This window comes from Hibiscus syriacus, unplaced genomic scaffold (assembly GCF_006381635.1).
Source record: "Hibiscus syriacus cultivar Baekdansim isolate YM2019G1 unplaced genomic scaffold, ASM638163v2 tig00012724_pilon, whole genome shotgun sequence".
NCBI lineage: Eukaryota > Viridiplantae > Streptophyta > Magnoliopsida > Malvales > Malvaceae > Hibiscus > Hibiscus syriacus.
The window spans coordinates 53,679-77,360 of NW_024062288.1; the positions used below are offsets into that span (position 1 = coordinate 53,679).

General features: G+C 37.7%; 1 protein-coding gene and 1 pseudogene across 1 annotated transcript; one reads left to right on the top strand and one right to left on the bottom strand.

The window, feature by feature from the left end:
• Positions 1–2: 2 nt before the first annotated feature.
• On the top strand, positions 3–14,195 carry LOC120205711 (annotated as a pseudogene).
• Positions 14,196–14,931: 736 nt separating this feature from the next.
• On the bottom strand, positions 14,932–17,973 carry LOC120205710 (probable pectinesterase/pectinesterase inhibitor 61). The gene is made up of 3 exons (XM_039205546.1): positions 16,979–17,973; positions 16,134–16,270; positions 14,932–15,644 (listed from the first exon to the last, which is right to left on the bottom strand). Exons 1-3 carry the CDS (start codon positions 17,947–17,949, stop codon positions 14,947–14,949), a joined length of 1,806 nt encoding a protein of 601 aa, XP_039061477.1. The 5' UTR covers positions 17,950–17,973; the 3' UTR covers positions 14,932–14,946.
• Positions 17,974–23,682: the final 5,709 nt, after the last annotated feature.

Here is a 23,682-nt window from a genome sequence, read left to right on the forward strand (position 1 = left end):
ATATGGTTGTGCCTGTTGAAGCTATTAATTGTGGGGGTGACATAAATCCAGTTTCAGATGAGGAAGCTAGGGGAATTCTCTCTGGTGCTAATGAAGGTAACTCTGAGAACATTGGTCTCAAGGTTAAACATCGCTGTAATGAGGACTGGAAGAATGAGAGGCCAACTGCTTCTCCAAAAGAATCCAATCAAGGGAAGGATGTTATTTGCAAGACTGATGGTCGAAAGTTGAATCGAGGTCGACCCAAAGGTTCAAAGAATAAGAAAAAACTGTCTAGCATGGTGTCAAAAGAAGAAGCCCATCAAGATGGGGACACTATTTGCAAGACTGATGGTCGTGCATGAAAGTGGAATCGAGGCCGACCCAAAGGCTCAAAGAATAAGAAAAAACTTTTGTTTAGCATGGTGATTGTGAGAAGAAAGAATAGAATTAAGTCTCAGGCACATAGAGAACAGTTCGAAATAAATGATTTGAAGACAGACAAGAGTGTTTCAGGTAATTTAGACATGCAGAGAGTGTTAACAGCTGGTGTTCGAGGAAGTTTAAACAAGAAAAGAAATGCATTAACTACTGATATTGGCCATGCTCAAAGGAAGACTAGAGTGAGGAAAAAGAAGTCAAGAGGTAAATCAGAAAGTTCAGTTTCACTAGTGAGTTTTACCTTAACTCTATTTTACATACCACTGATGAGATTTCTGAAGGGAGTGTTATTTCAGGGTATGTAGAGTTGTAACTGAAATAACTAAATCACTAAGCATTGTATACAGTTTGTGAATAAAAAGTCACAGGGAATGATAGGAAATTTGCTTCTTTTGAATACTCAAAATGCTAATTCATTAAACTTCTTTCATATTTCCTAATACGCTGTTAGGCTGTGGTCAAAAGGAAAGTTCTAAACTGAGAATAGAATTGAAGATTTGGTGTGACTTTATTAGTGTTTCAGAAGTTTTCCAAAATATTTGAACTGGTTGCAGTTATAATTTCTTTAATTTGCTCTAAATGTCTCATGCATATGGGAGAATTGCATAAGGAATTAAACAGCTATTTCTTTCAAAGAGTTAATTTTTATTTTGTCAGAAGTAAATTGAGTTGGAAATAGGGAAACATAGAGGGTGCTTGCTGTGATGACAAGTTGCATTTCTTTATGAGTGGTACGAGATGGGAATGAATATGAGGATATCATTGTATGATTGTTGGTTATGGAACCATGTGGAGGGGGATGCATTTTATATATAGAGGAAAAGTTTCATACACTTTGAAATTTCCTTTTCAGTTATCTAGGCTAAAGTTCAAGGTAAAATCACATTGGTTGATTTTCTTGATTCCAATTTCTGGTGAAATTTATTATTACAGCTTAATTTCCTTGTCAGGACGGTATAAGCCAGAAGAGAGTGAAGAGGGTTTTAAAGAGGGGTTTTATGTGCCACCAGTGCTGGAAGAGTAACAGGAGTATTGTCAGTTGTTCCAGTTGCAAAAGAAAACGCTATTTCTTTGAGTGCCTTACAAAATGGTTAATACTTGCAAAACACATTTTCTTCTTGTTTGGAAGAACTCTTAAATTCTTCAACCTTGGAATTGAGTTTGTTAATTGAACTAGTATCTGTATTCTAATTGAAACTCATTGGACTGTTGTTTTATAACCAACTGAACTCTGATATTTTGCTGATCCCTTCTGTAAATGTGAAGGGGATTTTATATCATGTTCCTAACGCCATTGCAAATGTTACATGTATCCTGAGAAAACAAGAGAGGATGTAGAAACTGCTTGTCCATTTTGTCAAGGCAATTGTAATTGCAGATTATGCCTCAGGGAGAAGTTAGTTGTCATGGTATGTGCCTTCTACTAATTTTCTCCCTTCTGTTTATTTGCTAAACTTATGGGACTCTACATGCTGATTGAACATCAAGGAAACCTTGCAGTACTACTTGGCTCAGATTGCCTGTATAGTGCTTTATTTAGGAACATTTTTAAGTAAGACCACGAGCAAGGACCTTCTGAATAGTTTTATCTCATGTTTTATCCTCGTGCCAACAAAAATGAAACCTTGTAGTACTCGGCTCAGATTGCCAGCATAGTGCTCTACTTAGGAACATTTTTTAGTCAGACCACAAGCAAGGGCCTTCCGAATAGTTTTGTCTCATGTTTTATTCCGCGCCCCCCCAACACCACTCTCTTTTTCTGTTGGCATCAGCAGCATCAGTAAAACCCTCTCCTAACATGAGGGTTGCCCAGGTCTTTATCTTATGTTCAAGCTACTTTGAATTTGTCTCCTAGTGTACATTCTGATGTCAAATGAATCATACTATTTGACAGGATGAGCATGAGGAAGCAGATACAAATACTAAACTGCAAAAGTTACTTTATTTGCTACACGAGATTCTGCCTCTGCTTTGGCATATACAACAGGAGCAACATGCTGAATTAGAGGTAAAAGTCAGCATACGTGGTACTGTAATGTGATATGAGTTTGTAAATTTTGGTTTTTATGCTAGATGATGCTTCGAAATTCTGAGTGATGCGTGCCTTCTTTTTCCATAGGTGTGCAATTGACAGAACAAGATATAATGGTATCAGTGATAGATGATGATGATCAAGTGTATTGGTATCATCTCGTGATCTTTGAAACCGAGGAGAAATTTATGGTTTTCATTTTGTTCTTTATTTTTTAATTGAAAATCTCATATTATGTTAGTTACTTGGGAACAGCTTACATTCTTAACCGTATTAATTTTCTCTTGCTTTCTTAATAAACATGAGACTGGATTGCTTGTAAGCCTAAAATTAGTACGTAAGGAGTGGCTTATGTCCGGTTCTATATATAACAGAAACTGTCCTTTAGATCTATCTCGCAGTTTAGGTTATTTTATTTTATTTTCCTCCTTAATAGGGAATTTAGCGGATGTGGCTCTAAAGGATATAGATGTAATATTTTCTGAAAGTACTTTCAGTGAAGAGGTAATCAGTGTACATACTTTTAATATAGTCGGAAGATGCAAAAATGGGTTATCCTAGGATAGTGCAGCTTTGATGATACTGATTCAGAAAGCTTACCAATTCACACCATTAAGAAACTTCAGGATTATTTTATGATTCTTTCTTAGGAGTACATGAATTGTAGTATTATTAGTAATGGGTTGTATAGATTGATATGCATCAATCTTGATAGTTCATGCTGTCTTCTACTACCTTGTACAATTTTGTGTAGTTATAACCGTCTTTAGATGATGTGATGACTATGAAAGTTTCCCTCTTGACAGTGACAATTGCAAAACATCCATTATCAATTTCCACAGAAGCTGCCCGAATCATGATTGTTTTTATGATCTATGCATCACATGCTATCATGAAATTAGAAAAGGATCTCAGCCTGAAGAGAATGAAGCAAAATCTTCTCCCCAGCTGTCTATGTCATGTAACGCACTGGATTGGAGGGCTGAGGCAGACAGTGAGTTTCCTTGTCCTCCGAAAGGAAGGGGTGGTTGTGGTAGTGGGACACTTACACTGAGATGCTTCTTTGAAACTAATTCTGTTGAGCAACTGATTCAGAGTGCTGAGGAACTCATTATTAATTTTCTGTTACCTGATATCAAGTTTTCTGAAAGCTGTTCTATGTGTCAAACCAGCTGCTCTGCAAGAAATGAAGCAAAATTTTTTGAAGACAGGCAGCACATAGAGAGAAAAGTCATGACAACGTTGTGTACTGCCCGGATGTTATGCAGTTGGAAGACAATAATATTCAGCATTTTCAAACCCATTGGGTGAGAGTTGAACCTGTTATTGTTAGAAATGTACTTGAAAAATGTTCTGTTCTTAGTTGGGTTATGCGGAGGGCTTTTGTAGGTGCAAAAAAGATATTAAAAGAGGAGGCAAAGAGGGTTAAAGCTATTGATTGCTTGGATTGGTGTGAGGTACTTTTCATCTTTTGTGTGTTTAAAGGTGCCTTCCGTGATTCCATGGTTTCTTTTCAATGATCCTCCAATTTCCCTTCTTTGCTATGTGCACCACGCACATCGTGACTTTTAATAAATACATTCAGAACTTAATGCTTTTAATGTGAAAAACTAAAATTTTTGACAGACGGTTTTCATTACTATCAATGGATGAAGTGTTTTGTCTTTAATGGAAAAGCACATTGCGCTTGAATAATGATAGCATTACTGTTTATGCTGTCAGTTGGTCAAGATCATTTTTTACCTTGCGTAGTAGTGCTTACAGAACTGAAAGAAAACTTAATATCTTCAAACGGAGCTAATATGATATTTTCATTTTTTTATTGTTTTTAATAGTTCCAATAGTGGCGTGATACATACCTGAGAGGGCGATTGGTGTCAGTTCTGTCTTTTTTGATTACTTTGTTGGCATGTTAGATCAATGACTCGCAAAACTAAAAGACATTTCAATTGTATAGTAAAACCATCTGGACCAGGGGCTTTATCACTAGCTGATGAAGAAATTGCTTCCCAAACTTCATATTCAGAAAATTTGTCCTCAAGACGGCCCCTTTGCTCAGCAGACAACTTAGCATAAACAAGGTCAATTTCCCCCACTTCCAGCGTAGAAAACGTATTATAAGCTTTTTTGAAATAATCCGAGAAATCCAAGTTTTATTTTTATAACAGTCCGGTGAACTGGCTGAAAGTGTAGCCAAAATCATAACTTTTGAGTGAATGCAGTGATGAGTGAGAAAGTTAGTGAGAGAGTGAGTGTGGCGAATGGTATTGGTTCTTCAGACAGAGGCGGAGCACTGCCTGGCGAAGGAGTATGGGTAGCGTTCATTGATAATCTTAGCAGGAGAGTTCATAGAAGTGTTTTATGGGAGCGTTTTAGTTATTTCGGCAAGGTGATTAAAGTATTCATTCCGTTTGTTAATAGAAGGCCAAAGTACAAGAACTACACATTCGCCTTTGTGCATTTTGCAAGTGAGGAGGATCTGTTCAATGCAAAGGATAGGATGAATAACGCTGTGGTAGACGGCAGGAGAATATCGGTGTCGATTGCAAAATATCAGAAGAGAGGCGTTCAGAGAGGCCGTGAGCATGTTCCTAGAGTGGGGTCAGGAGTGGAAAGAGAAAAGGAGTCGAGTGGGAAGAGATCAATAAGCCTTGTTGAGACTAGGAAGAGGGAGCTGCTTAGTAAATTTCATGATGGAAGATCTTACAAGGAGGCGGTAGTGGGAAGGGATATTATGGAGAACCAGCAGAGGAATAGTGGTTGCGATGTGAAGGGGGGTAAGAGGACTTTGGATGTGCATATTCCATTGGAAGAAAGAACTTGGTTAAGATCATCTCTAACTGGTATATGTAAGCATATTTTCGAGGTGGAGCTTGTGCAAAGAAGTTTAAGGATTGAGGGCTTCAATGTCAAGGTGGTAAGGTGGGGTTTTGCGAAAAATGCCTGTCTGATTGTCTTTCAGTCGGTGGAAGAGAAAACCGCAGCGGTGAAGGATAAATGGGAGGCACTGTCTTTTTGGTTCGAAAGGCTCGAGCCTGTTATGGAGGAGAAGAGTGTTCCTTTATCTTTCTGTGCAGTTTCATTGATGGGTGTCCCTCTGAACTGTTGGCCAGTTTCCTTTTTTTCTAGCTTGGCAGAGAGATGGGGCAAGTTAGTAAAGATTCATGATCAAACTGCTCAAAGAATGGATTGCAGGGTGGCTCAATTGCTGTTAAGAGTGGAAAGTCCATTTGATATTCCGTCCCAGGTAGTCATTAATACATATGGTAGATCATTTATTATTAAAATCAAAGTGGAAGGATGCGATGAGTTTTTTCCGGAGTTGGACGATGGAGTGGAGGAAGCCGGTTCTGTGGAAGGACGAGTCGGCCCGGGGGAAGAAACTCAATCAGAAGGGAACAAAGGAGATGATAGAGAAGAGTTGCAAGGACAGTTGAATTTTCAGTCGATGTCAGGCGCCTTTCATGGGGTTGACACGCTGTTTGAGGGCAATTTGAATTTAAACGTGGAAGTCAATGATATTATAGGGACTGTCCAGACTGAGCAGGGGACAGTACTAGGTGAGGCTAAAAGTATGAAGAACGTGTCAGAAACCCTTTCTGCTGAGAGAAATAGGTTGTGTAGTTTGGGAGGTGGATCCTCGGGGCAAGATAAAGGTGTTAAAGACTGAGGGATTAACCCTAAAACGGGCAGATATGTGGAGATTGGGCCTGAGCAGAATGGGTATATTTCTTCAGCCCAAGGTTGTCCTGTGGGTAATGAAAATATTTTCCAGGACCAAACTCTTTTCCAAACATATGTGGATAATAATAGTTTCATGGGGGAGGAGGTGAAGGAAAACAGCAAGGAATTGGAAGAGTGGGCTAAGGGTGGTAAAGAACGTAGATCTAAAAAGGCTGTTAGCAATCCAATGGGGGAGAAGTGTAAGAGATGGAGAGTGGGATATCAGGTTTCGAAAGGATTGTCAATTAGTAATAATTCTGAAGGTGTGAGGGGTTGTGGACGTATTGATAGGGTGTACAGAAGGTCGAAAACAAGAAGAGTATGGTTGTGTTCAGAAAATAGCCATAAGCATAGTCACAACAGGCTGGTTCTTCATAATTTTAAGCAATTTTCTTCAGTTTCAAAGGATAGCGGCCAAGTCAAGGAGTTAACAGGTTCTGGGCAAATTCAGAATACTTCTACGGGGCATGTGAAGAGCAGTTCTTCTCCAACCAGGGGGGGCAGACCCGTCTATTATTGCTAAGAGTCGAAGATTGTACAAAAAGAAGAGAAGAGGCTTAATTGCAGATGCTTTGGCAAGTGCAGAAATGTCTACAGTCTATTCTCGATCCTTCTCTAAAGTTTTGGAGGAAGCATTGACTACTTGGGAAGTTTGTCAGAGTTTAGGCATTTCTTTTAAGGAAGGGAAGGAGGCTTTCATGGATAGAATTAGAATGATGGAGGAAGGAGCAGGGGTGGTTAATGAAGCAGGTCAGTGAGCCAGTTTCTGTGTCCTGCAGGTTTCGGTAGGAAGTGCATATGATGGAGTGCAATCTTATTTCGTGGAATGTTAGAGGATTAGGTAGGAAGGAAAAAATTAGAGGGGTGTCGAGACTTGTTAATAAGATTAAGCCGGTTATATTGTTTTTACAGGAGACTAAATTAAATAAAAGTCAGAAGGGATTGCAGAGGAAGTTAGGAGGAAAGCTATTAAAGGGAGCAAGTTTTCAGCCAGCGGATGGGTCCGCTGGTGGACTGATGTGTTTGTGGAATGATGAAGTTTTTGAGGTAAATGAGGTGGTCAACCATAGTAGATTCCAGATGTTAAAGGAAGGTTAAGGTGTCTAAGACGGAGTGTGTTTTTATCAATGTATATGGCACATCGGTTGAGGAAGAAAAGGAGGAGTTTTTTAGTCAGCTGTTGAGTTTTGTGCAGTCGGTTGATCTGCCTCTCTGCATTGGGGGAGATTTCAATGCTTATCTCGAAATAGAGGAGAAGATTGGTGCCTCTCAAAACTGGCATTCAATGGGCCTGCTAAGGAATTTCCTACAAAATTCAAATCTAATTGACCTCCCTTTGGTAGGTGGCACCTTTACATGGGGTAGTAATAGAGAGGTTACCACATGGGTTAGGCTGGATCGTTTCTTGTTGAGCAGCAGCTTCTTAAGTTGCTTCCCCAAGGTGGTTCAGAAACTTCTCCCTAGATCTCTTTCTGATCACAACCCGATTCTATTGGCGGAAGATGGGAAGAATTGGGGACCGAAACCATTTCGGTTTTTCAACTATTTGATGGAGGAGGACGGCTTTGTAGATATGGTTCAAAATGTTGTGTCAGATCAGGCCAACGATAGAGGGGGAAGCAGAATGTTTAATTTATTAAAAGGAACCAAAAAACGTATCAAGGAATGGCCAACCAGAAGTAAGCAGGGGATATCGGAGGCTATTACTGGGTTAGAGAGTATAATTTATGATCTGGAAATTAAGGCACAAAGTAGTGGACTATCTTCTTTGGACTGGGAACAGCTTCTATCCTCCAGAAATGAGCTATGGAAATTGTACAGAATTGAGGAAAGTATTTGGTTCCAATTGTCGAGACAGAAATGGATTAAAGACGGAGACAAAAACACTAGGTTCTTCCACCTATGTGTTGTCAACAGAAACAGATTCAACTCTATTTCGGAATTGAAAGTGGATGGGGAGGTGTTGACAGACCCAGAGGCAATAAAAGGTGTCGTCTCTCAGTTCTTCAAGAAAGCATATAATTCCAGAGATTTTCTAGAGGTAGACAACTTAAACCTGATTTTTGACACATTGAGAGAAGAGCAAAGGAATGGCCTCGAGGTTATTTTTTCAGAAGAGGAAGTAAAGGAGGCCATTTTTTCTTCGGACAGCTCTAAAGCCCCAGGCCCTGATGGTTTTACAATGGGGTTTTATAAGAAAGTTTGGCCAATTATAAAGGGGAATCTTATGAAGTTTATGGAGGATTTTTACTATGGAAGAAAATGGGATCATGGAGTCAATCATGCGTTCATTTCTCTGATTCCAAAGAAAGGCAATCCAGAATGTATTGAAGATTACAGACCTATAAGTCTAGTCGGCAGTCTCTATAAAATCGTCTCCAAGGTTTTAGCAAGGAGACTAGTTTCGGTGATCCAAGATATTGTGAGCCCTTCACAGTTTGCATTCATTCCGGGGAGACAATTACAAGATTGTGCTTTTATTGCAAATGAAAGTATAGATAGTTGGCGGAAGCGAGGGCTGAAAGGGGTGGTTTTCAAAGCTGATTTTCAGAGGGCTTATGACACGGTTGAATGGCCAATTATTTTTAGATTACTGAGAGCCATGGGTTTCGGGGAGAGATGGGTTTCATGGATAAAATGTTGCCTCTCTACGGCGTCGATATCGGTATTAGTGAACGGTTCACCTACAGAGAAGTTCTCGATGGCCAAAGGACTGAGACAAGGATGTAGTTTGTCTCCTCTATTGTTTAACTTAGTGGGGGAACTGTTAAATCGTATGTTGATGAAAGCGGCGGATGTGGGATTTTTTCAGGGATTTACTTTTGGAAGGTCGGGTGCCCTCAGTCTAACTCACCTACAGTTTGCGGATGACCTGATTGTGTTTTGCCGAGACTCAACTACCTACATCCTCAATATTAAAAGAGTCCTGAGAACTTTTAGCATAATGACTGGCCCCCATTTGAATATGTCGAAGAGTAGTCTGTATGGAATCAATGTGGAGGGCGAGGTATTAAATGAATGGGCTAAGGAGATTGGTTGTGCTGTTGGGGTTTTTCCAGTAGTGTATTTAGGGTTACCAGTAGGTGCAAAAAGGAACTCAGAGGCTCTTTGGGAGCCAGTCATACACAGTTTCAACTAGAAACTAGCCGGATGGAAAGCTTCCTCACTTTCTATGGCGGGGAGATTAGTGTTGATCAAATCAGTTTTATCCTCCCTGCCAATTTTTTTCCTTTCTATTTTCAGAATTCCGAGTAAGGTCTATAGAAAACTAAATTCTATTATGGCAAACTTTCTGTGGGGGGAGGGTTCTTCAAAAAGCAGAATTCACTGGGTGAACTGGAAAAGGGTTTGTCTTTCCGTAGAGGAGGGTGGGCTGGGAGTCTTGGATTTGAATTTTGCTAACAGAGTACTACTAGGCAAATGGGTATGGAAATTCGCTAATGAGAAAGACTCACTATGGAAGAACATGATTTGCAGTATTCACAATGCGAGTACTTTGTCTTTAGACCTTAACAAGGTAATCTCTCCTTCGGATTCTTGGACATGGAAGGGGATTACAAGAAATTACTTGGCAGAGGACGCAATTGGAAATGGTTTAAGATCTCACTCGAAGATACAAGTAGGTAATGGAAAGTCGATTGTATTTTGGCATGATGTGTGGCTAAATGAGGACTCCTTAAAAAGTCAATTTCCGAGAATATATGCTCTATCCAACAATAAGTGGGGAAAAGTTTCAGAGTTTGGAAGTACAATAGGCAATAAGTGGATTTGGAACATTCATATGAGAAGGAATATCTGTGACTGGGAGATGGAGCACTGGATTCGACTGATGACACTATTGGAGAATGTTGGGCTATCGGAATCGGTGGATGATTTTTTGGCATGGTCGGGAAAGGGTCATGGATTGTTTACGGCTAAAGCCTTCAGGTTGACACTTTCTTCTAACTCAGGGGGCAGTCTCATTTGGAAGAAATTCGTTTGGTCAGGTTTGGCCCCACCGAGAGTTGAAACATTCCTATGGCAGGTTTCCCATCGAAGACTGGCAGTCAGATCGGAGCTGATAAAAAGGGGTGTTACGTTGGAGGAGGTGTCTTGCCCGTTATGTGCTAAGCAAGAGGAAACAGTTCAGCATTTGTTTATCTCGTGTCAGGTTGCATGGGATTTATGGAGCAGTTTCTGGAGGTTATGGGGAGTCTCGGCAGTTTTACCTAATGATCCAGCATCTTTGTTGTGTTCCTGGTCGGATTTAAGGCCAAAGTCATTAATATGGGCCTTTATACCGGGGGTAGTTCTTTGGTCACTATGGAAGGCTAGAAATTCGGTGGTTTTTGATGATGGGAAACTGGACAAACCTAATCTTTTCTTCATTTGCAGATTTAGGTTGGTTAAGTGGTTCCTTGCTAAATACCCAAATGATTTCATTCAGGTTGATTCTCTTGTTGGAGACCCGTCGCTTGCAGACAAGCACCAGACAAGGCACCATAAAAGGGTGAAGGTTCAGGAATGGCTTCCTCCTCCCCTACATTTTTTTAAGGTTAATGTTGATGGGGCGGTTAGTGGGGATGGCCTGTTAGGGGGAATGGGGGGTATTTTAAGGGACTCGGAAAGCAAAATCCTTGGGTCTTTCTCACTTGCTGTTGGTCCAGGTCCTCCTCTACTAGCTGAGATGAAAGCAATAGAGAAAGACATTGAATTTTTTCTATCGTCAGAATGGGCGACTCAAGGAAGGTTAATTATTGAGAGTGATTGTAAGACAGTGGTGGATTGGATCTTACAACCAATTTCTTCTCCTCCTTTCCTTAGGTTACTGGTTCTAAAAATTGCGTCCTTAATCTCGGAGAGGGCGTTCATTATTAGACATATTCCGAGGAATTGTAATTGTGAGGCTGATACCTTAGCGAAACAGGGGATTGGCTGATCACACTTCATAGTTTTAGAGGTCATTCAGTGGGGTTTTGGGGTTATTGTGGTTGTAGGGGATGTGGTAGTTTCGCTATTGTATAGGGGCGGACTGGTTGTGATAATTGGTCTGTATTTTTTATGGTGATTAGTCAGTCTGTGGGGTGTTTCTTATGTACTATGTTCTCTTGAGAAAAAAATCCTAAGGCACTCTTTTCCTCCCTTCACTGATTAAGGAACTTTCTCAAAAGTTCCATTAGTCAAGAAGGGGGTTTTTAATGAGGCCTGTAATTCTTATCAAAAAAAACATTTCAATTGTGAATATTTTGTGTTCAAATCAGAATTGTTGTGTAGCATGTGTGACGGTCATTATTGGTTGGGCTTATTTTATAAACTCAAGTGGCCTCTCTCTCTCTATATATATATTAGATTTGAATGTCGTTCGATTACTTCCTTTGCTCCTGTATCTGTCTTGCATTTTTGGATATGCATGTATGCATATTTTTGTGTCACTTGCTACTTTACAAGGCGTCTATAGTTATGGTAATAGTAATTTTGCACAACATGATATGATATCTTCTATTTTATCTGTTCTTGACTGCAGGTTGAAATAAATATTCTTCGGTTCTTCAAAGGCTACATGGAGGATCGAAGGTATAGGAATGGATGGCCGGAGATGTTGAAGTTGACAGATTGGCCTGCATCAAATTCATTTGAAGAATGTTTGCCGAGGCATGCTGCTGAGTTTATCACTATGCTTCCTTTTAAAGATTATACTCATCCAAATTCCGGTATTCTGAATCTTGCTACCAAACTTCCTGCTGTGTTGAGGCCAGATTTAGGACCCAAAACGTACATTGCCTATGGAACTTTGAAAGAACTCGTCAGAGGTGATTTAGTGACAAAACTACACTGAGACATTTCTGATACTACTCTTTACAATAACTCTTGCAGAAGTTCATCTATAAAGCATTGTTGCTTTCTTCCAGGTTATTGATTTTTTTCATTACTATTCTTTTGTTCATCTAATTTTCGACAGGATCAAGCAGTTGATTCAACCTTTACATATAAGACAAGCCTAGCCTTTTTTTCTGACATAAGAAAAGCCTTTTCTTAAATTGTCCCAATGTTTTGATAGGATTTACGTCCCAAGGTGCACACATTCGTTATTTTTTGATCTTATAACTTTTAATCTCTTATAACTCGGAAAGTTCAAACTAGACCTTGTTCCTTGATTTATGTTGATGTTAATTTTGTGTTTCACTCCTCTCTTCCACTTAGGATCGGTAATGCCCAACATTTCTCTTTCTTCTGTGCAGGTTAATGTGCTAACTCACACGACCAATGTGAAGAGTCAGCCATGGCAGAGTAAAATCATAGATGAATTGCATACACGCCGCTGTGGTAGAAAGCGGAAAAAGAGACCTCGTAAAGATGAAAGAAGGAATCCTGAAATGATGTGTAATCAAGAACATACTGACAACATTGAGGGGGAAACACGTGATACAGACAACGAAGGTTCTCTTAATAGGATTGGTGATTTAGGGTCTGTAAGACCTGATACAAATAAGACTCGAGTGTTTGTTACAGAAAACCATTGTTCAGAGAATGCATATGGTGGTTCTGTTCGGGATATTTTCCGGAGGGAGGATGTACCAAAGTTGATTGAGTACTTATGGAAGCACCACAAAGAATTCTATCACATTAGTAATCTTCCTGTGAAATCAGTGAGTATCATTTTGTTGCCTTTCTTCCCCACCCCCATCCCCTCTCTTGAATATATATCATGCTGTCTAATGTCATTTCCCATTAGGATTATATTTTTAGAAATTATTCTAAATTTATGTGCAACATGTGCTTCAGGTTATTCATCCTATTCATGATCAGACCCTTTATCTAAGTGAGAAACATAAAAAACAGCTGAAGGAGGAGTTCAGTAAGAATTTTTTATTTGAAAATTATATCCATTATATGCCATATCAACTCGTATACTGTTAATGGCAACTTGGTCAACAGATGTTGAACCTTGGACGTTCGAGCAACATGTTGGTGAAGCTGTTTTCATTCCCGCAGGATGTCCTCATCAAGTGAGAAATACAGGTTAGGTTCCTCTGCTTTCAGTAGGCCTGTTTCTAATGAGTTGCCATATCACAATTCTAGAAAATCTTTCTTACATGATGTGTTTGTAATTTTTCCTTCACGGAAATGTTTGTTTTCGTAAGGTCGTTTGAGTGTCTGAACTCAAACACCAACCAGTATTTGCATGTTACAGATCCATTTGATTATAACCAGTACCCATAATTTAAGCATAAATCTCATTCATCTTTTGATGTGGCTTTTACTTTTTCAAGCTAACACCTTCAGGCCTTTGTTTTTTCAGTCATGCATTAAAGTAACCCTTGATTTTGTGTCCCCTGAAAACGTGCAAGAGTGCATAAGTTTGACAGAGGAGTTCCGCTTGCTTCCGAAAGGCCATAAAGCTAAGGAAGATAAATTGAAGATAAATTGGAGGTACATTTTTTACGCAACGAGGTCCCTATATATTAAATTCTCTGTACAGGACAGGTAGCTGAACTATCAAAGTGCTCAATATTATTTATAAAGACCACTTCAAAGTTCATGAGATAATTAAAGATAGTTGTGGACTGAATATGAATTCTGACAAGCTTTTGGTGTTCAATTCCGTGCAAATTTGAATGCTTTAATGTACTCAATAAAAGGATGTTTCTTAGCAACGTATTCTTTGTATAGGTAAAGAAGATGGCGATATATGCTGCAAACCTTGCAATAAATGAGGTCAAAGATCTGAGTACAAAACTGAAGTAAGGTCATGTTTGTTCTTCAGCTCTTATCTCCTACCGGTGATTGTAATTTTTGTAAAGAATGTGCTTCGGATGTTTGTTAGTTAGATTTCTTTCCAGTTAGCTGCTACAAGTGAAGTCAGTAGCTTAATTGACTCGATTAAGTTGACTGTTTCTTTAGTTAGTTCTTAGAACTGGAGCTTCATCATCTGCGAAATTTTGCAGATTCCATAACAGCTTCCTTAATTTCTAGGGGTAATTTCGTTTTCTGATAAAATTTCAGATTCCTTGAAGCTTGCTGTTACGAGAATTTGAACATATACGCGGAGAACTGGTTTCATGCACAAAGGCAAAATGACTAAATCTTTGCTCATTATTAACATCACATTGCATGTGAATGAACCTACCCATGTTGATGTCAGAAAAGACATGTCAGACAACATGGAGGAGATGGAACATGTTAATTGCCATAAGCTGAATGTCGTGCTGCAATTCTTTGTCGAGAACATGTTAACGAGTCAAAGTTTGAATCTTGACGTCCCACACTTTTTTTCATCCCTCGACTATACTTCATTGGCCGGACCATTTGACTGAAAACAGGTGGATAAGTTTCAGAATTTTTGCCATTTTTCTCTCCTGCCTATTGCTGTCTGTTAGACACGATTACCATCGTCCGTCTATGAACTTTGACAGCAATAAATTAAGGTAGATTTGAACCTCACATAACATAAATGTCCCAGCAGCGGCATCAACCCGCCTCCACAACCAGTCAAAACCAAGAATAATTTGTGACATCGTTTCCCTATATCCACACGATTTTGACCATGCAAGGACCTTAAATCTATAAAAGAAAAAAACAAACAAATACGACAGGACATGCTTCATGATTAAAGTGATACGTATAATATATGTATCGTATTTATATTTAACATTTCAACACTTGTATTTATGTTTGCATAAAAATACGAAATACAATACCTACCTAAAATCCTTTTTATTTATTTCAATATCATGGAAGAAAAATTATCTTCATACAATTTAAAAACAAAAGAAAAGAAAAAGGATTCCGCTTTAAAAGTGTAGGCCAGACATGAAAGCAACCCCTGTTAATGGTAACCATGAAGATCCATAGATGAACTGTGCAACAGTGAATTTACTTGCTTCAGTCTCCGAAGTGATGACTCTGTACCCGGGCCATTTTACCCGTTGCCTGATAGCAGCACCCGGCCCGTTATTCTTGTATTCACCATAGTATAATGTATCCAAAGCAAAATTACCGTTCCATTCCAACCATCCCCTTGGGTGAATGTGGTCACCCATGTATGATAACATGAAAACCGTCCTGGAATACATCTTCCATGGGCGGCCTAGGTATGTTGGGAAGCTACCTTTGGCCGCATCGAGATCCGGTGTGGGTAGGATCCGTGATTTATGGATCGAGATGCCAGTGTTTTGGTTCGGGTCTTTTCGGTTTTGGGCAGTGACGGTGTTTTTCTGTGATGCCATAGGCTTTCGAGCATAAATATTGCAGTTCTGAATTACGACCGCCGCATTACCGAAAATAAAATCCACTGTCCCATAGATGTCACATTCGCGGTAGAATTGACGGTTGGAGTGAACATATAGAGTGTCTTGGTAGCCGATGATGTTGCACCTGTATACAACGGCATGGTCGGCCCCGATCCGAAGAGCTACTGCTTGATGCTTCGCTGGTCCAGCATAGTTCTCAAATGTCATGTCCGCTGCAATAAAACCTGACCCGGTTGCCGCTGAAAGGAAACAAAGCAATAAATTACACAGCTTTCGCTGAAAATGAAGCAAACATTATAATATTTGTTAAAAAATTGATTAACTAGGAAACTTGAGGGTTCTTTGTAACTTTGGTGATCAAAAAATAGATTACTATTATTCGATAAATAATAAACTATGAATTTTCTTAACACTATCTTTTTATTTATAAGATTCGAATTTGATATTTAAAATGATTAATATCTTTTAATATGAAATTGTATGGACAAGGATGTAGATAAGGTAAGGTGATCTGGCTGCATGAATCTAGGGACTTCGTCTGTCTAACAGCATCCCACGTGCGATTTCCATATCATGCACCATTAACTGCATCCAATAGTTCTTTCTTTCCCCTATTTTACTAAAAACAATTTTAAAAAAATGTAATTTTATATAATAGGAGTATATAATTTTATATATTACAATAAATTATATGACAATCTTTTTTTTAAATAAATTATTTAACTTACCGAAGGCAGCAGTGTGGAATGTGGTCAAGTCCTCGGATACACTCTTTCGTCCCGAAATGACTGTTTTACCCTTTCCGTCACCTATAAACATTACGTTTGTTTTCTTCCTTCCCACCTTCAAATTATCCTCTTCGTACCTGTAAAATACAGTGGAAATTTCTTTTACACTAAACTCTCCATCCTCACACCTTCGTAATTTTTTATGCCAAATTTTTTTAATTTATGATAAGAAAAAGTATTAGAATATATATTATCCAAAAAAAAAAGTTCACGTAAATAATAATAATATCCTACTCATACTTTATTGGCAAAACAATAATCATACCGATGAAGTCAAGCATGCAATCATTAGTTAATTGGAAAAGAAAAATTAAACTAATTTTTATATCTATGCTTTTATTGGGTTTAATTTTATGCATATTCAACGAATTTTAATCATGCGATGAATTATAAGAGGTATTTTTTATTTTCAACTATAAAATAATATTATTTTTAATAATTATTTATCGATTTTTAATATGTATTTTTTAATATTGATTTTCTATTATTTAATACTTATTACTGATAAAAATAAAATTAATATATATTTAGAAACTTTTAATTAAATTGTATTTGTGAATATTTCTTTTATAAAGTATAATTATTTACAATAATAATTAAAATTTAAAATTTTGATATTAGAAATTAATATATGATAAAATTTTAGTATTACCGGAAGAGAAGACGAAAAGTCGAAAAGTAAAAGAATATTATGGAAAAGGTGATATCAAGGAAGCCAAAAAAAACTTTAAAAAAGGGAAAAGTTGAAGTAAATTTTGATCGTCAATTATGACGTAGAATTTTACCTTCCTGCCCTCACGTAGATGATGACCCGCCGAGTACTGTGCTCCGGCACCTTTTTGATCGCCTCGGCAATTGTTTTAACGGTGCCGTTCCCGTCTTTCGATACAATTATATCGGCCTGAATTGCCGACAGCGGAGTGCTCAGCAGCTCTCTTTCTTTTCTCCCCAGCCATTTCGGGAAATTCTCCTCATCGACGCTTTCACCCGATAAATCGTCGTCCGACGATAGCAGACGCCTGTTCTGAATCGGGACTCCGGCAAAATCGTCTCCGCCGCTCGCGGCGAAGATCGAAAGGCAGTTACTCACGAGCTCCGACAAATCCTTCAGTTTGTCGGTCACTTGATCCTTCACCGTCCCGCTCACCCCCTCGAATCCCTCCGTACACGTGTCGTGGTTTGTCAAAGCGGCGCTGAGCCACGTCATCACGTCCTGGGTGGACCCGCCTTTACTGTTGCCGTCCTGAGAGCGAATGACGGAGGAGAGGGAACGAGAGAGGGCGTCGACGGAATCTTCGAGAAGCTCGAGGCAGTCGTCGTATGCCGACCGTACACGTGGGTCCATCTGGACGTAGGAGATTGAGGTGGTCGTGTAAAGAGCTTTGCTGAAGTGCTGCAGCGTAATATTGAAGGAAATGTGAACGAGGCCTTGCTCATTAGCAGTGAGCGAGCCAGGGAACTCGAGAAGTGAGTTGACGCAGAGGCTAGGGAACCGAGTTCTGCTACAGGTTTTCGAAATAGCTCGGGTGGGCTTACGGCGGACTTGGTTGCCAACTGAGTCGGCGCCTCCTTCACGGAGACCAATCACGAGGCCAGCACAAACAGCCGAAACAATGATCATTGTCACTGCAATAACGGAAAGAATAACAATATTTCTCTTGTTGTTTTCAGCTTTGGGCTGTTCATGAACTTTTTGCTGAGCCTGAGTAGCTCCAGAGCCTCCAGGTTCCGATGGTCGGAGCCTATCATACGCCATTACCGATCCTTTTTTTTCTGTATTGCTGCAAAATCTGTAAGTTAGAAAATGCAGGTAGAAAATATATCGAATGAGAGATGATCAAAGGCTATCAACACTCTACAACAATATAATAAGAACTAAAGAGAGTATTGGATTATATAAAAGAAAGAAAACGGTGGAAGTGAGTGAGTAATGGTGAAGGTTGGTGTTAAGTCTATGTCGCAAGCATGAGCTGTCATCTACTTTCAGCTCTTTCGTCCACTGAAGAAGATGGACTACAAATTTAACTCCCTTTTTTAACCCCTCATCATTTTTATACATAAATTATGATAATTTGACTAAAATTAAAACGTAGAAAAATAAAGTGTTTTTTACTAATATAAGTTAAATTAATTATTTAATTAAATATTGAAGAGATTTTGATTTTACATCTTTTACTCGAATAAAAAAGGTAATGGTCCATTAATGTTAGAATAGAATATTATCGCGGATGCTACGAGCAAGGAGCTATCCATATTCTAGGTGGAAGGGGTAATGCCCCCTAATTTTGACGGTATAATTAGTTATTAAGTCATATATAATTTTGAAATAATTGCAATTAAGTTCTTATTCCTCTCAATTATTTTGGTATAATTACTTTTTAGAACAATATCAGTTTTAAAATTAATGAAATTAAACTTTGATCCCAAATTTTGCTGGTTTAATTTAAGGCATTTAAATTTTAAAATTAGTAAAATCAAACTCTTAATCTCCTAATATTTATGGTTTAATTACTTTTTAGACCGTATTTATTTAAAATTAAACAACTTATCTCCCTCGTAGTTCAATCCTAACTCCGCCTTAGGTATGAGAACTCAGATAAATCAACCCTGATAGGTGATGATCCGTCATGTTCGATGTGAGCTTAACAATATTGTTGATTCTCTAACGATACCAAGTCGAGATACACCAATAAGAGTAATCCTATTTGAGTCGCTCTCCTAGGAGAGTGAAACGCATGCTTGATTGTGAAGAATTGCACCCATAATACTAAATTAGTTGTACTGTACGAGAAAGAACAGGAAATGATTCAAGAGAAGAAAGTAGAGGACTTTTTGCATGCTTTTAAGTAGAGTAAATGACTTAATTAACAAGTTTGATTATTGCGTGGATTTTCCCCCACAATATGCCAGTTAGTTATGAACATTCAACTTCAAAAAATATTTTAAAACATAATTTCACCTTCTCTTTCCGACAGTAGTTAGGATTTAATTTTGGTTTAAATTTTCAATTAGTTGTTTGATTTTTTAAAAGCATTTTAAATACGTACTTCTTTGTGATGACGAAACCTGATGTCAATATACTTTAATTTAATAGAATAAAGTGGGCCCATACTCAAATCTAGTATTAAAAAAGAATATTAGGGTTTTTTAAGGGGAAAAAAGGTAATCTAGCCAGCCATATACTTTAGTGCTTCATCAAGATTATCATGCATCCAAAATGTTCTAAGAATAAGAATATAAATCATTATTAGGGATGACAAAGGGGTGGGTTGGGTGTAGATATCTCCTCCTCTACCCTATACACACATAATATTTTTAAATCCACCACCCACCAACCACTTATGATGGGTAAAATTTTTCAAATCCACACCCGCTCATGCGAGTACATTCTCAAATTCATCCCCACACCCACTATCGAACTGGAGACATATCCAACTGGAGACATACCCAACTAGACATGCCTTACAGCAATCTTAAGTTATACATAAACAACAAACATAAAACAAACACGCCCATTAAGAAACATAATATTAGTCTCTAAAATTGTACCTAATATTTGGTTAAATTATAAGTTATATCTTATACAATATTAAGATTTATAAATTAGTCTCTAAAATTATACCTAAATTCATAATAGTCCAAAATTTAATAGGTATTTAGTGGGCGGGCGGATGTGGGGCAGGTAAGGTCTCAAACCCATCACCCGCCCACTACCTGCGACGGATACCAGTTTCTAAATCCACACCCGCCCACTACCCGTAACGGGTACCATTTTCTAAATCCACACCCGCCCACTACCCACTAAAGTTATACCCATCTCTGCCCCAATTCGATCGGATACGGTACTGAATCCATAAAATTGTACCCGTTTGCCATCCATAATCATTATTATACCACAATCCAATCAGTTGTTTTTTATATAAAAAAATCTTAATTTAATTAAACCAAATAAACATTTAAAATTAAGTAAAATATACAAATAGTTGATTTTTTAATTATCAATATTTATTTGTACAATATAACGATTGATTGTACTAATAGAGATTATGCAAATATATAGTTATATTATATTTTCAGAGATCACTCCCGAAAATTGTTAACTATTCATCGATTGAGATTTTTGGATAAATTTTTTTCGTTTACCGAAGCTTCGAAGGAATCAATATTATTCGGGCACGAGAGTGTTATAACCTGAGCCAGCCACAATGCACAAATAAGACCTTTAATAAATACACGTGATTTGTGGAAGTAAAATCCAAGATTAGACAATCATATTTATTTAGGTTGATGCCTACTGTTGAAAATATTTTTGATATTTTGATATAATAAATTAAGTTAAACGAATTTTAAGATTTTACAAACGATTTTCTTAGTATATTCAATTTAATTATTCGAATATCAAAATATTACTCCAAGTATTTCAAGATCAAATTCAAACCTTACTAAATGTGTAAAATTGTGTTTTATACTTAATATATTTTTGAAACAATTTTCACAAAGTATTTTGAACCAAAATCAAGCATAAAATTAATTTTTCAAAGTGATGCACCAATGCACCAATCCATGCATCGATGCACCAAGGATTAAATTGAACATCGAATGCATTTTATGCATCGATGCATATACCATGCATCGATGCACAAACCATGCATCGATGCACTCTGGCTATTTTGAAACATCGAATGCATTTTATGCATCGATGCACTCTTAGTGCACCGATGCACTAAGGGTCCAACGGCCAAAATATTTGAATTTTACACTTGATGCACCGATGCACCATGGGTATGCATCGATGCACTGACGCTCCCAACTGCTTTAATTAATTGTTTTCACACTTAAACAACTCTATTGACTCCATTAACCATCCCCAACGTTCAGAATTATTTGAAGGAGTATTTAAACAAGTTTAGAAGCCATTGATCAAAAAAAAAAGAATCAATAGAGAAACAAGAGAGAAAGCATCAAACATCAAGTTTGTGCAATTCAAGCCAATTTTCCTTTCAATATTCATTTTGCTTTCAAGAACACAATTTGTGCTCATTTGTAATCATCTTTTGAGTGTTCTTATCTTGTTCTAGAATTGTGCATACATATTACCTTGTGAGGTTTTCCTTGTAAGTTTACAAATTTGTAATATTCTCTTTGAGAAAGAGTGTTCTCAAGAATTGAGGTATATTCTTGAGGGAGTTGTAAGGTTATCTCTTTGGCCTCAAAAGAAAGAACAAATTAGTGAATTTGTTGGAAAATCCTTAGTGTGGATAGCTAAGGTAGTAGACGTAGACTTTGGTTGAGAAAGTCGAACCACTCTAAATCGCTATGCAAATCTTTTCAATTTTCTACAAAAGCTTCCACCAAAATTTTAATTGCCAATTCACCCCCTCTTAGCGATTCCATCAATCGATTAACTCAACAATTGGTATCAGAGCCTCACTCATTTGAAGGTTTAATCGCCTCTTGAGTTGATTCGGGAAGAGTTACATCGATAATCAAGTCATCAATGGCCTCCACTTCAAACGTCGACTCTGGTCTTGATTCGATGCCCGTCAAACAAGCCTCCTTTCTTCAATGGATCTAACTATGCCTATTGGAAGAATAGGATGATGTATTTCATCCAAGCAAGTGATATGAGAGTATTGAATGTTGTAGAAGATGGATACATCAAACCTCTCACTCATCCAAGATTGTAGACTGAAGGAGAGACAAGAATGTTCCAGACTCCAAAGTCATCCATATCATATTTTGTGCTCTTGGACCAGATGAATATGGGAGAGTTTCATATTGTACAACCGCCAAAAAATATGGGATAAACTACAAGTCACTCATGAAGGAACCGACGAGGTAAAAGAATCTAAAATTAGTCTTCTAACACATAGCTATGAAAATTTCATGATGAAACCAAATGAAGATATCAAAGCTATGACAGATAGATTCTCAACAATTGTCAATGGTCTCAAATCATATGGAGAGATCATTCCAAACGAAAAGCTTATGAGGAAGTTAGTTTACTCACTTCCAAAATCATGGCAATCCAAAAAGACGGCAATTATCGAGGCTAAGAACCTAAAGTCCTTAACTCTTGAAGAGCTAATCGGTTCCGTCCTCACTCATGAAATGATGCTTGAAGATGAAGTGGACCTCGATAAGATTGATGAGACACCAAAGGAGAAGAAGAAGAAGAAAAACATTGGAGTTGCTCTCAAATCCACAAAAGATGAGAGTGATTCAGATGACGATGACCAGGAAATGGCATTGTTTGCCAAACGGTTCAGAAAAATGATGAGACCTTACCGAGGAAGAAAATTCAAACGAAATGAAGGCCTCAAAATGAACCAAAAGAGAAAGACCCAATCATTTGCTATGAATGCAAAAAGCTGGGGCATGTCAAATATGATTGTCCATAATTAAAGAGAAAGGGTCAATCAAAGAATAATAAGCACAAGGCTCATGTGGCTACATGGAGCGATGAAGAAGGTTCCGATGAAGAGGAACAAGAAGTAGCAAACTTGTGCTTGATAACATTCGAGGAAGATTCTAAGGTAACCTCTAACTCATTTGATTTAGATGATTTATCTTATGATGAGTTATTAGAGGAATATAATGGGTTGGCTTCGGATTATGAGAAATTGTTTTTAAAATATAAAATGGATATTTCAAAATTGAAAAATGAAAATAAACTCATATTCAAAACCAACAACGATCTTGAAAGTAAATCAAAGATTTGCAAATCAAATTAGAAGAGTTTAAAAAAAAATTTAGATTTGCAAAATTACTTTCAAAGGTCAATGATGATCATCAAAAGAAAATTGATGATCTTAAAGCTTCTTTTGATAAAGTTAGAACAAAACGTTTTGAAATTGGAGAAAATTCAAAATCCAACTTTGTTAGAAAAAGTTTTAAAAACTACAATCATAGAAAAAGTTCCTAAAAGACTCGTTACCACTAAAGATAAGGATATCCTACACAAATGGATACCTAAGGGGACTAGAATTTTGGAAACTAATGAATATGAACCCAAAAGAATTTGGGTACCAAAAATTAGAAATTAATCTGTGTTTGTAGGAAAAGGAGCATTGCTACAAGGCACGGGAAACAAATTCAAACTCATGGTACCTTGATAGTGGATGCTCAAGACACATGACTGGGGAAAAAGCCGGTTCATAGATCTTAACGCCGAAAATGGAGGAGAAGTGACTTTTGGTGATAATTCAAAAGGTCACATCGAAGGTATAAGTACCATAGGTAATACCTCTTCCATACAAATTAAAAATGTTTTATATGTGAATGGATTAAAGCATAATCTCTTGAGTATTAGTCAATTATGTGATAAGGGATTCAATGTCATGTTTGAAACTAATATTTGTAAAGTTATTGACATTGCATCTAATCGGATTATACTTGTTGGTCATAGAATAAGAAACATTTACATGGTGCATTTAGACTCTATTGATATGACTAATTTATGTCTAGTTGCTAAGGATGAGCATGATAG